At 38.9% G+C, this 17,321-nt stretch overlaps 1 protein-coding gene across 8 annotated transcripts in view; it reads left to right on the top strand.

Moving 5' to 3' along the window:
• NFIB (nuclear factor I B) overlaps nt 1–17,321 on the top strand; it is a 235,261-nt gene that overhangs the window by 22,772 nt on the left and 195,168 nt on the right. Inside the window, exon 1 of one of the 8 annotated variants that reach the window (XM_064580055.1) lies at nt 11,621–14,267. The exons of the other annotated variants lie outside the window; for them this stretch is intronic. Within the exon in view, the coding sequence (XP_064436125.1) occupies nt 14,228–14,267 (40 nt within the window). The 5' untranslated portion in view covers nt 11,621–14,227. Of the gene's footprint in view, nt 1–11,620; nt 14,268–17,321 lie in introns of those variants that run through there. 8 annotated transcript variants of the gene reach the window in all.

Genomic DNA, 17,321 nt, shown 5'->3' with positions numbered 1-17,321 from the left:
TTGCAGGTTGAAATGTTTGTCTTACTACTATTCACTATGGGGCTGGGCAAATTAGTTATGTTTTCTAAGATTTGGCTTCCTGAGCTCCTGAGGGGGCACCTTCTTTACTTGGCACTTGTGAGGGTGCTCTGGGAAGGTGCTTGTGAGGTGCTAGGCACCATGCCTGTCATATTGTGGTAGATGCTTGCAGTCAGTTGCTGTGATTTACTCTGCAGCCAGTATGGGGCCTGCGCACAGTAGATCCTGAGTACTTATTTGTTCAGCGAGTGAATGCTCACCACCTCTGCTGAGGATTCGGGAAGACTTGGTCTCCCTTTTGTGGGGCAGAGCATTCAGTCAGGGACAATACTGTGCCAAAAGTGGGAAGAAAAAAATACTAAAATGTGGCAAAAATTAAAATATTGTACTTGCTCTGTAATGTCTCAAAATTGACCCCTAAAGGGGCGCCTGGGGGGGCTCAGTTGTTAAGCGTCTGCCTTCGGCTCAGGTCATGATCCCAGGGTCCTGGGATCGAGCCCCTCATCAGGCTCCTGCTTGGCGGGAAGCCTGCTTCTCCCTCTCCCAGTCCCCCTGCTTGTGTTCCCTCTCTCGCTGTGTCTCTCTCTGTCAAATAAATAAATAAAATCTTAAAAAAAAAAAAATTGACCTCTAAAGAAGTGAACGGTATAGGGCGCCTGGGTGGCTCAGTTGGTTAAGCGACTGCCTTCAGCTCAGGTCATGATCCTGGAGTCCCGGGATGGAGTCCCGCATCGGGCTCCCTGCTCGGCGGGAAGTCTGCTTCTCCCTCTGACGCTCCCCCATCTCATGCTCTCTCTGTCTCTATCTCATTCTCTCTCTCAAATAAATAAATAAATAAAATCTTTAAAAAAAAAAAAAAGAAGTGAACGGTATAGAACTCTGCCAGGTCATAATGCTCATTTCAGTATGTGCAGGTGACTTAAGGAAATAGCATCTCCTAAGAGCAGGCAGACATGCTAGATTCCTGTATAAATGTCTTCTTAGAACCCAGTATGGTTTACTACTGCCCATTTCTCATAAGGCCTTTCATTTGGGTTGTAAGGAAATCCCAGACATAAACATAATCGGAAACAAAAGGGAACATACCCATAACTGCTGCCTAGCAGGGAACACTCGAGGCAAAATGGTGCTTATGCAGGAAACCAACACTTTAAAATCCCAAACCTTTTCATGGGCTTGAATGGTGATATATAATTTTTCTCCTTTATGTCTCCAATAGCACTGAATTATTGTCCCACAAAAAGTTTGGAAGTGGTGTCTCTGTATTTTCTGTAAGATTTTCCTCTGAAGAATAATTTTGATTGTTTTGTCTTATTCATTAAAAATGTTACATAATTTAAAAAATCATTTCATTGACAATATATTTTAAGTGCTGGAAGAATTTTGGTGCTGGCGACCTTTCTTCAGTAGTCACTGGTTAATAATCTTTATCTTGTCGTTATTCATTTTATCAGTTATTAAGTTTTTCCGAAGTGTGTGTGCATAAACACAAATACATTGTGTATTATTTCTTTTTATTTTGGTGTGTGATTATTACGATTCTACACACATCATACAGTCAGGGAAGTAGACATATATGAATTCATTGAAATTTGTCTTTCAAAGAAAATACAAAACACCTGGTAGAACAAAAGGTGGAAAATGGTTGCAAAATGTGTTTATTGAGTAGGAGCTCTGTGCTGAGCACTTTCAATATTTTAAGGAGTTAGGAAAAAATAGTGCAACTAGAGATGACCTCTCCCAAATAATTTACAAGTAGAAAAGAAAGGATAATGGTCCCTTGCAGTGTTTATGAGAAAGAAAAATGCCAGATATTGGAATAAGCATGCAACTAACTAATGGTCTAACCAACTACTATATTTAGATAGATTTGCTGAGCTCTCTGGGAGGAGACCCTGTGGGACTGTAAAGGAAAGGTCACAGAGAGGAGGTGATTCTTCAGCAGGGTTTTCTCAGGGGTTATATCACAAAGATAAAACAATGAAACAGATAACCAAGGATCTACTTCTTTGAATTTTGCTTGGCGATGGTAGATGCTGTACTGAGGTTGATATATTTTGGGGGTTTTGGGGCAACAGATTTGGCATTTTGTTTAAAAAATTTGTTAGTAAAAGAAAAATCTGATAGCTTTAACCAAGATGCTGATATACTCAATACTAAATGGTTTTAATTGGTTCATCTCTCTTTTTTTATTTAGCAGGGTTAATAAATTGAATCCTAATATTTAAATTATTTTTATGTATAGCTTAGCTCCTAGATTTCAATGTAATCCTATATACAGTTTAAAAATGTTTTCTATAATATCTTTTTAAATTAATTGTCATGTTTTTATTGTTTGTAATTATAATCTTGGATGGAAAATGGGAATATATGTGGGATTGATACATATATCTAATGATTCATTTTAGATGTTTTAGAATTGAGAAGATAATTCTGTGGGCAGGTAAAAAAAAATCTAGAAAGCAGAATATTCTGCAAAAAATATTTTATTTAAAAATTATTCTGAAGTTCATTGAATTTAATTTTGTTTCCAGTTTACATCACTATTATTATTATTATTATTTTAAAAATCAAGTGTGGCTCCCCAACTCAGTAGAAAGAAAAAAGAATTGCTTCAGTGAGATAAGATGTGTTTTATTGTTGAGCTTAAGTATCTGTTCTGATGCAAATTTATACTTTTGTTGCTAAAAGCAATGGATTGATAAAGTGACAGACATACCCAACAATAAAGTAACCCCCAGCTTTATATGTTGAATTTTCCTAATATATTTTACTCTCTGTAAATGATATCTATTCTAGAGTATAGTGTTTCCTCATAGATAATTAGAGAAAAAATATACAAGGAAAACTGTGGTAATTCTTTGACTGTTGCTATATTTAGCTCTTTTAAAGTAGCTTTCAAACTTTAAAGGTTATCAGGTTTAACTCCTAAAGATAGAATTGAATCCAATGTGTGAGCTTCTGTTTCTCTCTTTCCCCTACACCCTCAGACAGATACAAAGTGAATGTAAGTTCTTAGAGGGCAGTGATCAGGTTTTCTCTTTTTTTAGATTTTTTTTTTTTTAATTTATTCATTTGAGACACAGAGATACAGAGAGAGAGAGCGCATGAACAGGGGGAGAGGCAGAGGGAGAGGGAGAAGCAGGCTCCTTGCTGAGCCAGGAACTGGATGTGGGGCTCGATCCCAGGACCCTGGGATCACGACCTGAGCCGAAGGCAGACGCTTAACCATCTGAGCCACCCAGGCTCCCCAGGTTTTCTCTTTTTTTATACTCCTCCTTATTCTGCATAAGGGGATATACGATGTTGATTGTTTAGCTGAATGTTGATTCTGATGCGCAGATGTGGCAAGATTATGACCAAAGAAATGTAAAGAGAAATCTGTCTCCGTGTGCCATTTCATGATGGCATTTCAAAGCCATTCTATCTACACATAGGTTGCTTAGTCATTTGACAAATATTCACTGAATACTTACAATGTATCAGGCACTCTGTGCCAGGTACTGGAATTACAATATAGAGAAGACAGTCATTTTACTAACTTTACAGTAGGGAAAGATATTTTAAGAAGTATCTGATGTTTATGGTTCTTTTTTTCTTCACTGAAAAGCATTGCCATTAGATGCTCAATAACTACTTTGTGCAAAGAGTAATGGCAGTGACTATACAAACACCATCTGAGGGAAATGACTTAATGAAAACTTGTGACAATTTCTAAGGAAATAGTGGGACCACAAGAACGGATTATTCTGATGAACGAATATAATGTTTTTCATCTGTGTGACAAAAAACATTTTTGTAGGGTACATATGTTAACACCAAGCATGCTCTGTGACATCTTGTATCTGGCGTGTAGCTTTTCTTGAAGGGAATTGGAAGTGTGTCAGGACGCCTTTCTGAACTCTGTCCTAGCTCCTAACTGGAACCATTGCCCTGGCTCTGAGTGGCATTAACACCATGCTGCTCAGAAGTGAGCAAGTAGAGAACTCTAGTGAAGCTTGAAGGAGTAATGAGTACACGTTGGTCTTTGTGATGCTGATTACAACGGGTGGAACAAGCAGAAGACTATTCTGTGGCATTGGGGGGTACACACCCAATAATTTCTCCAACTCCTCAGACGTCAGCAGATCCATTGCTGGTTTTGCAATTAACATGTCAGTCTGAGGGGTGACGATCACTGGAGGAAGTGAACTAGGAATGCAGGGAGTTGGAACTTGCTGGAAGGAGGCATGAAAACAGTGTCATCAAGTTGGAATCAGGAGTACTGAGTCTGAAACGCAGTTTTGATCACTTTTAGCTGTATGACTTTCAGCAAGTGTTTAGTCTCCATGGCTCTATTTCTTCTGCTGAAAAATGGAGATACTCTCAACCTCAAGAGGTTTTTGTCGGGCTGCATGAGTTAAAGACTTGGAAAAGGCCTGTGCAATGACAATTGATAATGCCTTGTAAGGTGCTCAATCCCTAATTTGAGTAAAGGTGGGTAGGATTTTCTAGGCTGTGGTGATTTTCCACCGTGTTTCTTAATATATAGCTATCCAGCTGACATTCAGTGAACACTTACTGTGTGTCGGGCATTGCTTTCAGAGTTTTATCTCTGTGCCTTGTTTAATCCTCAGTAACCATGTGAGGTAGATACCTTACTGTCCTTTGACAAATGAAAACTCCGCATTCAAGTGAGTTAGGTGTCAGAGCCCAAATGTGAACTCTTGTAGTGTGCCTCTGGAGCTCTTTCTTAACCCTACTTCTAGTTGGTGAAGTGACTGTCTCCACAGTAGGGTAGAAGAAAAAACAGAAAATACTGTATAGTGAGGGATAATCTCTGCATACTAAAAAGATAAGCTCATTTTAACTTATTCACCTATTTTAAAAGGATTGAAATGATCACTTGTTATCTTGGATTTGTAAGTTGTTTCTTTCAAAAATTTGATTTATTAATTCTGATACACAAAGTAAAGTTATAGTGATTTCCAAGCTAATCTTTTCTCCAAAACTAAGCAGTCTTTCTCATTTGTTGTTTCCCCTATTCTATTGTGCTTTTGTATGAGACCCTGAAATTGGATGTGTATATTGTGTAGATCACAAAGGATACATAGGGAAAATAAAACAGTCTTGAAGAGAGGATTAGCAAGTCAAGAGCCATACATAGTAATCCAAATCTTTAAGAATAGGCATCATGGTCCTTATGATTGATCTGTGATAAAACCTTCCCTTTTCCACTCATACCAAGCTAAATTAATGGTTTTTCTTAGAAGTTCTGGAATATTTTTCTTCTGTTCTTATTTTTTAGAAAAGTTGGGATATTTTTCTGAGATTTATTGACATCTGCTTACACCTGAGTAAATGTACTCTGAGATCTTTCTGTGATGACATGAACAAAGGACATGTATTTTGATTTCCATGATAATTTCCTTGTTGAATTTTTCAGAGTCAAGACTCTATTTGAATTTTGGGTACTTGTTTTGTGGATAATTTAGATCAGAGGTTCTGAGATTTGTAGCTCATTCTAGTACCCTTCCACCCCTGTCACGTTTCATTCACTTTTTTGGTTCAGCGGATTGATTTCCTTCTTCGATAAGACAGTAAATATCAGGGAGAAAGATATGATGGAAAGGTCCAGCAATGGCTCCCCTTTCTCTTCAGAAAGATAGAGATCCCTCTTATGATTACGGCTTTATTATTCTGCCAATAATCATTGGTAGTCATAGTCGTACTAATAAAAATAACTACAGCATGTTGAGAATGTCCTGTGTGCCTCCTGAATTATTTAATGTGATCACTATGGATACCCAAAGAAGTAGGAGTTATTATCAACATTTGATAGGTAAAGAAATTGAGGTTAAATGTGTTAGAGAAATCTCCAGTCAGTGGCTAGTAAGTGACAGAGCTAAGGTTTGAACCCATGACTGCCCCTTTCCCATCTCATATTCCCAACTTCACTACCATCTCTCTACTTAAAACTTGTTCTTCAGTCATCTTCAAGTAAGATGATGTCTTCTTTTTTAAGGGTATTTTCTTTATTTTCAAAGGATATAGGCCGCATTCTATAATAAATGTATACTGAAGCGGAGTTAGAGAACTGTCCCCGAATTTCAGCGTGGTCCTGCCTAAAAGAGGAAATAACTATATGGTTTCTTTTTTTCTGTCCACTGTACGTGTTTCTTCCTTCTGCCCGCCTGGATGTGCTTTGCTTTGTTCCATAGGCCCTGCTCTTCTGACCCTCAGTGAGTAACAGTGACAGAACTTTCTCTGGTGTTCCTAGGTACTGGCACAAAACAATCAAACATATGGACTTTAGATATTTGCCCTCCCAAACAACAATAGAGATACTTTTCTCTTCTTACTCCTTCCGTTTCCTTTCAGAGATGCCGTATAAAAAGAACAGTGAAGGCCCAGGCTGAATCGACTTGAGTTTGTGTAGCCCTGAACACTATTGGAATCACTCTTGCCCTGAATGAGGAGTTCATTGTCCTCAAAGACAGTATGTTAAAGCCCTTAACTGTGAACTTTCAGTCAAGATGCTAGACTTGCCAGTTAGTTACACAGACACTATTCTGTCCAGGCAGGAATGTGGCAGTTTAAACAGGGGGACTTTGATCCCCAAGATAAAGTGGGGACAGACACTAGGGCACTGTTGCCATCTTACCACAGTTTCAATTTGTAGAGTTTTTTTCTCAGTTTAATCTAAATGCCTTAAACCTGTGCCCAGTGAGTGGTGAGATGACGTAAATTAATGAGCATTTTGTTAGAAAATCTTTAAGAAGAGCCATCGTGGCTCGTTCTCCAAGACCCCCTAGTCAAGAATTACAGTGATGCTTAGTTATGTCAGTTAGGTTTCTTTGAGAACAAGTGCCAAACTTTAATCTCTGGATTTGATATTTATGTGGTTGTTTACTTAATCTTTTAACCATGTCAGAATTGTCTTAGCCAGCTCCTCGCGTTTATTAAGCACTTACTGTATGCCAGGCCCTGCAGTAAGTGCCTTGTACAGCACGTCATTTAATCCTCACAAGTACCTGACTCGGAAGCCTTCGCTATCCTCATCATCGTCGTCTTCGTGCTGGAAATCAAAATATGCCTCTCTCAGGCAGAGAGAGATTCATTCATGTCCTGGGTTTACACAGCAGTGGGTAAGAGCAGGAGCAGTGGATTGAACCTGAGTATTCAGGTTCTGGAGCTCTGCACAAGGACCTCCCCTGGCTGCCTGGCTCTGTTAGTCCCGTGGTTTTGGGCAAGTCAGCCCACCTTCGGGAACCTGTTGTCCGATCTATTAAAAGAGCAAATACTCTTGCCTACTTGATCAGATTATCAAGAAGACCAAATAAGAAAAGCACAGGAACAAAACTGTGCACACTTTTAAGAAATACGCAAATAAATGAGATTATTTTAACAGCGTGAACACGTTCTGAAGATCATGTTTCTATGAATAATCTCGTAAGAAACCACATCACTTATAGGTTGGACCTCTCCAAAGTGGGCCACCACGTCTAGTATAACATTGTTGTGATTTTCACATTTATATTGTTGCTGATGGTACAAATAATTTTGTACTTTAGACAGAAGTCATTGAACACAGTACTGCATTTTATTCCAGAGTAGCATACTTAAATAATATTTGTTGAAGATTTATTGGCCTCCTGATGCCCTTTGGAGTCACTTGGGTGGGGAAGGAGAAGACTGACAATTATAAAAAGAAAAAGAATGGATGTAATGGTTCTGCCTGCAGCCAGTGAAATGAGGTAAATAGTTGCATAATTATTGCAGAAATGTTATCAATGTAAGTAGATGATTTAAGCATTTAAGAATTACCCTCAAATAATGTAACCTAAACCCAACATGTACAGTAGCAGAAGTTTTAATACTGAATCCAATCTCCTCAATTCTTCTTTTCCCCTGAGTAGATCCAGCTGCAAAGTAGAATATTTTTAGAATGGACACTTACTACAAAATGTTTCTTCTAAAATTTACGTTTGGCTTTTTAAAATATAAGAAGATTTTTTTTTTTTAAAGCACAGATATCTGACCCCTACAGTATGTATTTTATATCCCCTTGAGTATTTAGGAATATGTCTCTTGGTATTTTTTATGTTTATTACATTCATTTCCCTAAAAAGACAGGTGTGGAGTGTTTGCATGCATGCGTGTACATCTGAATGTGTGAAACGCAGCTTAGGGATTACAACAGTTTAGTCAAGGTCATAAGTGACCTGATGTGCCCTTGAGCATGCTGTTTATAATTGCTGTGGTTAGTTTCCCTTCTCACTGTTTTTACCTATAATGTCAAAACACAATTATATGGAGTTGGTATGTTCACTAATAGCAGTTTATCTCTGCATGGTTTATAGACAGAGTCAAAAGCCAACAACTATAATTACATCCATGTTTCTAACTTCGCAGTGAGCTAGACAAGTGTGGTTGAAGTATGCCGTGGGTATGGTGCAGCCAGTAGGAATTATAGGGTAAAGTCATTGCTTTGCATTCTTTTGGTTTTACAATAATTGTTACTTTAATTTTGTTTTCTGGATTTTACCACTGTCTGTTGTGTTTATATGACCACATAAAGAGTGGTTGAGTTACGTGTCTCTCCACTCGATTTTTCTTCTGCTTGCCTTCCTCTATAAATGTACTGGTTCTCCTTTCACTTTTCTTCTGACTCAGCAGAGAGTACATTACACTTAATAGTTTTCTGAAGCGGCCTGATAATTCATGCTCTATGGAACCCATAAGACTTCTACTATTTGCATTATATGTTTAATTGGATAATTATGGGAACCATGTTGAACTGTTAGCAACTGTCAAGCCTTTGATTAATCTTTTGGATGTTCATTGGCATGGTGCAAGTTAGCAACCGCAGTACAGACTTTTTGTTGTTGTTATTGTTGTTGTTTTGTTTTTGTTGCCATTCTCGTGATTGAGAGGGTGAAAATGATTTCTCTAGAAAAATATACATCATCTCTCACTTGGGCTCACTTTATATGTTGTGGCAAAGAGAAACAGTGCAATTTGTGGATGACCGTAATTTGTTTTGCATAGGAAATGTTGAGTTTAATAAATCTCCAGAAAAATAAGAAAGCTTTCTTACATTTTTAATGATCTCAGTCATATAACATAGAGAAGAGAGTCTTTACTTTTGAAATAGTATTGATTTGAGCCCATTGTTTGGAAGAGGCACTGGGAAGAGAACTACCATACACATAAAGAATATTTGATATTGAACCCTGGAACTAGGTAGGACTGAATTATGTAGACAATCGTTCTTTCGCCTGTGTATGTTCAGTTCATATGGGTCTTATATGACATGAAATGAACATCAGGATTAGGATAGCAGACAATTCTATTCAAACATAATAACTCTCGGGCACCCTTAAAATTTCTTGTCTGTTTTGATTTAAATGCATGTCAGTATGCTTATGGGACAATAACATACTTGCTTGTCCTTTAGTAATTGGTTTATATTTTCGGTATTTGACCTGACAATTATAATTTTGGGTTTTTGTATGCTTGTATTTTGATATTGGATAGAGAAAACAGGTCAGGTGTAGAGTGTAAAGGAATAAATAAATAATATTTGCAAACAAATCTTAAAGAGTTTACATGAATATAATAAATACGGGGACTTTATACCATATTTGAGTGATCTTTTTATTTTCCGTGTATATGCTGCAACTCAATTTTATTAGAATGTTTACTGAGAAAAAAAAAAAAAGAATGTTTACTGAGAAATATCAGACTTCTTTCCAGGTCATGAATTTCAGAGTGTAACTTTGATGATACTATATCTTTGAGATCCAGGCTTTTAAAGATTTTATTTATTTATTTGAGAGAGAGAGGAGCGGAGGGAGAGGGAGAGAGAGAATCCCAAGCAAACTGCTAAGCCCAGTGCAGAGCCCGAGGCGGGGCTGCATCTCACAACCCTGAGATCATGACCTGAGCCAAAACCAAGAGTCCAGTGCTCAACCTACTGAGCCACCCAGGTGCCCCTGAGATCCAGGCTTTTACAATTAGTTAGGGTAGGTCTGACCGAGGAAGCGACATCTGAGAAGACTTGAAGGAGGTGGTTGAATATTGGCAGTCTGTTAGACATGTGTGCCTGCGCGTGCGTATGCCCACAGATACATACTGAGCTATTCTTTACATCAGCCCTGTGAGGCAAGGCCTGGTGTTTTCTCCTTTTTACATGTGGGGAAACTGAGGAACAGAAAGGTTAAATAATCTGTCCCAGGTCACATAATTATAAGCAATGGGATCAGGATTTGGCCATAGGCAATTTTGTTAAACTATTATTTCAGGTCAGCTCTTAAATGGGCTTAGTGAAGCTAATCCAGGATCGGAATAACCTCTTGAGCAGACTTTGTACTCAATTTAGGTATACAGGACTCAGATTAATTTCTCTTCCTGGGAAATAAAATACTGGATTCTACCTGTCATTTCCAAAGTGTGTTGTTTTGAAGTACCATCTTAGATCAAGTTAATAGGGTTGGAATGGACACTTCGGCTGCCAGCAAAGCAATCCTGATACTTATGGTGAAAGTGTATTTTGGTGCTTTAGTCAGATGCACAAAAGATGTGGGGGAGGAAGGATTGTTTTAGATGAGAAGTATGCAAAAGGAATCTGTACACCATTCCGACCTCTTGAGTTTGCATTATTTTTATAAGACCATTGTTTACTGTTGGGAGCTTTATGGTAATTGTTCCTTTCATTGAGGTTCAAGATGGCTCTTCAGCCAGCTCATAATAGGATAATGAAGTGGAGAGGAAGAGTGTGAAAGGAGCGTGTAGAAGGAGCAAATTCACACTGCAGTACATGTTGTAACCCATAAATATTCATCTAAGAAAATTTCTTAGGTGCATTGAGTTGTAGATGAGCAACTTACATCAAACTGCGTTTATATTTTGTTCACCAAAGTGAGTTACTTCATTCCCCGCTGCTTGAAAAACTTTTCTTTCCTTGAAGTGTCCTTGAAGCCTGTGGACCTGCTTTCTCTTTGGAGACAGTCTGATCACTGTTAGCCTTAACTTCCCCTTATTTGGGTTTTCAATAAGCTCACCATCTTAGCAGTTGAGTCTTAGGTAAAATGGTTGTGTGAAAGGTAATGCGGAAGGTGATACAACTTCGAGAATGTATTAACATTGAAAATAGGATTCATGGTTTTCAGGCATGCTACATTCTTTTCATCATGGCAATCAGGAGACATGATATTCTTCTATTATCATAGAAGAAGTGAGGGCCATGATGGGAAGACCTGGCTTCCATTTTTGGTTCCATTATCAGTCACTGAGACTTAAAGCTTTCAGTTTCACCATATGTAAAGTGGTGCTAGTTAGCACTTACTCCACAGGATTGATTTTGACAATGTGTGTGAAAGAGCTTTGTTAATTGCTCTCCCTCTCTCTCTCTCTATACACACACACACGTGTGTGTGTATATGTGTGAATATATAGAAATGTTTATAATTATTTTTCTCTATCCTCCTCACTCAAATGAAAAACTCCTGAGAAAATGAAATCTGACTTATTCTTAACACCTTGCTTAATACATAGTTGTGATAATATTTTTGTATTGAGCTTACTTTGGATTTTTAGCTTATCTTAAGAGGTTTTACTGGAAATCTCCTAAGGTTGGTTAATATATTTTTTTTTCCTCAGTGTGCCTACACTTCTAAGCAGACCAGACTTCCACCACTGGAAGATGCAAGGGACAGATGACATGGTTCGCTTCATGCCTTAACTAGAAATAGTTTTGCTCAGTCCTTATTTTTTACTTTTAGAGAAAGTCACCACTTATGAATCACGCTGGGGTTAAAGGTCTAAATTCCGTACTACACAGTCCAAACGTGATACTTTGCTGCTAGGAGGGTCCTGCCCCAGTTGATAGCCCATCTTGGTTTTTCCTGTTTTGCTCACGTTCTAGGTTGTGCTCAGTCAGAAGCTCACGTGTTTTCTTTCCTTGGCCATTGAGACAACCAGAGGGGATACATTGGTCCTCCTTCTCTATAGTGGTGTTTGTTGATTTCCACATATGTTTCAGACCATTGGACTGTCCAGTGTCAGAGATCCAAAATAAGACTTCGATCGAACATATGTATCTTGTTAGCAATGTTATGACAAATAGCAGCAGCTGTATAAACTAGTCTTTCTGTAGTTTCACACAGGGGACTCCATTAACAATGGACCACTCTGTCAGCATTTAATCCTTTTTACCTCTTGGTTCCTGTGAACTTTTCTACTGGACGTCAGGATCATTCTGACCCGCAAACAGAAGAAAATGTCAAAGACTACCAGTCACCTCACTTCCCCTTGGTGCTCTCTAAGGTGATCTGGAGACAGATCATGATTACTTTGTTGGTCCTAATTAGAAAGATATACAGGCCATCAGGATAGCTGTGACAGAATTTGGGATTAACTTGGCTTTGGAATTGTTTCTGAATTTAGCATCAGGGGTCATGGTCCTGAAAAGCTGACCTCTGACGTTTGGAGTGCCTGTGGTATGAAGCAGGGCAGCAAGGACGTAGCTTCTCCCAGAAAGAAGTCACAGCCGACAGACTCCTCTTTGTGAGCACTTCGTCACGTACAAGTCTACTTCTGGGTCTGTTAATTTCAAGACATGAGACACACAGAACTCTCAAGTGACCTTTTACCTCTTTAGGTAATTTCTATCTTTATTTTTCGTCGGAAAAAAAAGAGGGCACACTGGGTGTTCAAATACAATGGGGAGCTTGGAAAAAGCAGAGTTATAGCCTTAGAATAACAATGAACAAAAGTTCAGGTTCCAGTTTAAATATACTTGACATTTGAACCCCTCGTTTGAGGCCCTTGCTTTAGGTCTGTCTTCAGAGGACATCTGAAATTCCTTTGGCTTCCAATCTGTGGCAAGCGAACAGGAATGGATGACAAAGGGATATAAAGATAGAGCTCCAACAAGTTGTGTTAATTCTTTCTTTCACCTAAGAGGACTAATGAAAAGCTTAAATTACTAAATTCAGACTAGACCATTGTCGCTACTTGCCAAGTAGTACGTGCTTGTGCGTCTGTCTAATCTATATTTGAAAGCCACAAACAGAAGCACATAATTTGGCAAAACACCAAAAACATGCCTCGGCACACTTCTGGAGATTCTTCCAAATGACTTATTGATTCAAAAATTTTAGAGTGTGTATTTTAGAGTGTGTGTGTGCGCGCGCGCGTGTGCCTTTGTGCACACATTTGTACACACTCAGATTGCCTGGAGACACTTGAAATAAATTCTACCAGCAAACCATATGTATTATAGTTGCTTTGGGGGGGGCGGTTTGAGGACTTTCTTTTAAAATTCTAAATTGTAGAAAAAAAGATAAAGCTGTTTATTGGGCAGTTACTTTCTATTTTATTTTCAAGTACAGACTTGTTACTTAAAAATCCTCCTCCAAATACAACATATCTTTACAACAGTCTTTACTTTGGAAAGTTAAAGTATCCTGTTTGTTTTTAAAATGTGTTTTGAGGTTTCGATTTTTTTCTAACTGGTAGGTGGCAAAGAGTAACTCATTACAAGAAAAAATTCTTTGTAGCACCATGAAGAAATTTCCTAAGTTGATAAATTCTTCTTTTCTAAGGTTTTTTACAGAAGTATTTTCCCTTTGCCAGGTTTCTGCTTGGTATAGAAAATATGCACTTAAAAAAAAGCATACTATTTGAATTCAATCCAGGATATGTACGTGAAGATATTTAGACGGTAACTGCCTGAGGTTATATTAACAAGACAGAAGTGGAGGACAGAGTCCATAAGAAATATTTGGTGTGGTCTCCTTTCCCTTGCATGAGTATTATTTTTAAAAGTCAGGTGCTTTTACGTGTAGCATTTTGTTTAAACATTCCAGCTTCCTTTACAAGATGGGTACTATTATTCCTCATATAAAGATGAGGAGGGGCGCCTGGGTGGCTCAGTTGTTAAGCATCTGCCTTCGGCTCAGGTCATGATCCCAGGGTCCTGGGATCGAGTCCCACATCGGGCTCCCTGCTCCGCGGGAAGCCTGCTTCTCCCTCTCCTACTCCCCCTGCTTGTGTTCCTGCTCTCGCTGTGTCTCTTTCTGTCAAATAAATAAAATCTTAAAAAAAAAAAAAAAAAAAGATGAGGAAATCAGAGCTCAAAGAATTTAAATAAGCTGCTCAGGGTCATACAGCTAGGAAGTGGCAAAGGCAGGATTAATCCAAAGCCAGTCTGACTCTACAGATAATGCCCTGGACACTGTACCTTCCAGCTTTCTCTGAGGGAGGTAAGTATTACAAATCCACGCCTTTCTCGGTCATTCATCCCCCACCCATCCCTTGAATTGCAAGCCCTTACTGCTCTGAAGGTAATTGTATGTAGATTATGTTAATGTATTTCCTTATTAAGGGCTTTTTAAAGGGGTTTAAATTATACTTTATATTTGTAAATTACTTAGCACTTTGGTCTTTTGTTTACAGTATCTTAGTTCATTTGTATCCTGTTGGAGGGAGATATTCTTGTTCCCATTTTACAGCTGAGAACCATTAAGTAATTCACCCACTGGCTGGCGTGGGGGGTGTTTAAGTATAGGATTCTTCCCCAACTCTTTTTTCCATTGCGTTTCAAATGCCTCAGATCCAAGGGAAATCTATGCTTGGCTTCCACCTCATACTTAAAAATTGAATATGGGAAACCAAGAACTTTCTGTCTTAATTAAAAAAAAAAAAATGGACCAGGAGTATGTAACCATGTGTGTCTTTTGAGCATTTTCTCACATTACAGGTGCAAACTGATAATTGGTCGAGCTGTTGTATGTACATTTGAGAGATGCTTCATTTTTGATTGGGAGTGAGAAGTTCTTTTTTTTTTTTCTTCCTAGTTTCAAGGAAGTTTGTGGTATACTAATGGGGATTTCAACATCAGCAACTTTTAGTCCTTTGGTTTCTTTAGGCATAATAGGATTGCATAGATTAAGATTACTGAATTCACATAAATGTAAAAAACAGAAAAGGGGGGCTGGGAAAGGAGGGGAAGAAGGAGTTAGTTTTCACTGCTTTGTCTGTGTGTAGCGCTATTTGAAAACCGTCCCAGCAATGTAGTCTTTTCCCTCCTGCTGCTTGCTTCGTTTTGCATCAGGCCCTTGATAGGCAATGTAGGATAGTATCCCACTCAAGCCCTTTCAGCTAGATATGCACAACGAGAAAACTAAGATGCTAAGGACTTAAGCACCCCCAGCCCTCGGTGTGTAAGAGGGTTTTCACTTGTATATGCTTGTGTTATTCTTCACTGTGTCAGTGCTGGTGAATGGAGTGACTCAGGAGGTAGTCATGAGAGTCTCCCTGGCCTGGCAGTGTTTCTTCACCATGGCTCCGTGTACCTTTTTCTCCCTGTTTACTCGAACTGCACTCATATCCCTCTGTTACCTCTCTTACTCTGACTTGGAGATTGACAATTGCCTAAACCTCAAAACCATTATGAATTCAAGTGTGTTCAGTGATTAGAAGAGGTAAGTGTTGGCTGGTGAAGAAGTTGACGTGAGATAACCAGGAAAGTAATGAACTTTGGATTACTCATCTAAATATGTGACACAGATGAAGAATTCGCAGAGCTGGGTGTATGCAGAGAGACAGTCTTGGCGAAGTCAGTGTAGAACTGCCATCAGAAGGATCAACAGCAAGGTCCGCCTTGCACACTGAGGCCCATTGGGTAGATGGAGGCCTGGACAAATTAGGAGCTTCTTGTGATGGTTCATCCTCTGGATTTTATCATAGATTTTATCAGGTCAGTGGTCTGGGACAGTTAATGTGACTTTCTCATGGAATAAATCAACTAAAAAAACCAAACATCCCCTATCTATTTGTTGCCTAAACAATGTTTCTGAAAGTTAACCACCTTGGTACAATTGATTTGACTTTCTCAAGAAATCAGTTAATTTAGTTAAAAAGCAAGCATAACTCCACCACCTCTTGTCTGGTGTTTAGACAGGGTTTCCAAAAGATTACAATCCCTCAGCATGCTATCAGAGCAGAGGAGGCCCCATTTTTTTTTTTTAAAAGATAATGCTCCGTCTTTATTGGTGAATTTTAGCCTATGTAGACTTAATTCTCGGGCCTCATATTGAATACTTGTTCTGGGGAAATGTGATCCCAGGCATGCTGGTGATTTGCTGTTTTAAAATGGTGCTATGCTTTAGGTTTCTGTTCCAATCTAAGATTTCAGAAGAGTCAGTAACTGCAAATAATCTAAAAGGGGAAGAGTAAAGAATGCTTCTACCTTTCCTTTGAAATGAATAGCTTTGCCAGAATAGCAGTCATTAGAAAACAAAAACGACCAAGAAAAGCTGCTCAGCTCAGCACACAGAGGTAACTTTACTTACATCAGACTGAAAAATGAGGGCTGGGCTTTGAAAAGACATCCCTTCTGACTAGAGGAAAGCTTGTGATTTTGGCATGGCTGCAGCCCTCCTAAGCCCCTGAGAAATTCTGAAAAACATTACAGAAGACTGTCCTTAATATTAATATTAATGGATGTCTTCCTCTGTGTGTGCGTGTGCATGTGTGTGTGCGCGCGCGCGTGTAGGGAAGAAGACCGCCAAAGAGAGAAGGGGGAGACAATGAGAGCGAAAAGATTACTTAGATTGAAGAACTACCAGTGAAAATGTCCAATGGTCTAATTTCTGGACAGTAATTTGCATCTGTTGCTTTCTGCTCCCCAGTGTTTGTCAGGGTGAGGTTTAGAGGAACGCTAGCCATCAGGCACTTCAAATTAGCCTTGGAATATCGCAGCTCTCTTCACAAACTCTTCCTAAAATACTTTGTTTGTAGATAACATGGCTCACTGATAGGATCTCAGAGCATGGCCTTATCTATTATATGACATCAGAGGTGAAAAAAAGACTGTTTCCCTGGGGCTAATTGTGGTGAGTGTCACATTATGTTGTACTATAGTGAACAATTTCAGGGGCACCAAAAGCATGCAGCTCTGCCTCTTGGGAGGGGACTTTTCCTTTGCAGCTCAGCTTCAGGAAACGTGAACATTTGTGTTTTCAAGACCACATACCATTGGGAAGGAAGTAGGGGTGGAGATTCGTGCTGAGATTAAGTGGATACGAGAATCTCTGTACTGTGTATGATCTGGGAACTGCTGGATTTTATGTAGCTCTCTTTCTGGCATGCCTCTAGAATTTTCAAAGTTAGGCCGACAATAATACTGATACTTGCTAAAGATGTTTTCCACACAATAATGTATTGACTCTTCAGGCTTGGACAGATGGACTTCTGTACAGCATGTCTGACTAAGTGTGGCTCTAACTTGTGTGTGTGTGTGTGTGTGTGTGTGA

The sequence above is a fragment of the Mirounga angustirostris genome, unplaced genomic scaffold, assembly GCF_029215605.1.
Source record: "Mirounga angustirostris isolate CCGP_5_RB_7025 unplaced genomic scaffold, mMirAng1.0.hap1 SCAF_15, whole genome shotgun sequence".
Classification (NCBI taxonomy): Eukaryota; Metazoa; Chordata; class Mammalia; order Carnivora; family Phocidae; genus Mirounga; species Mirounga angustirostris.
The sequence above is the reverse complement of the archived record's forward strand: the minus strand, read 5'-3'. Positions and strand labels throughout refer to the sequence as shown.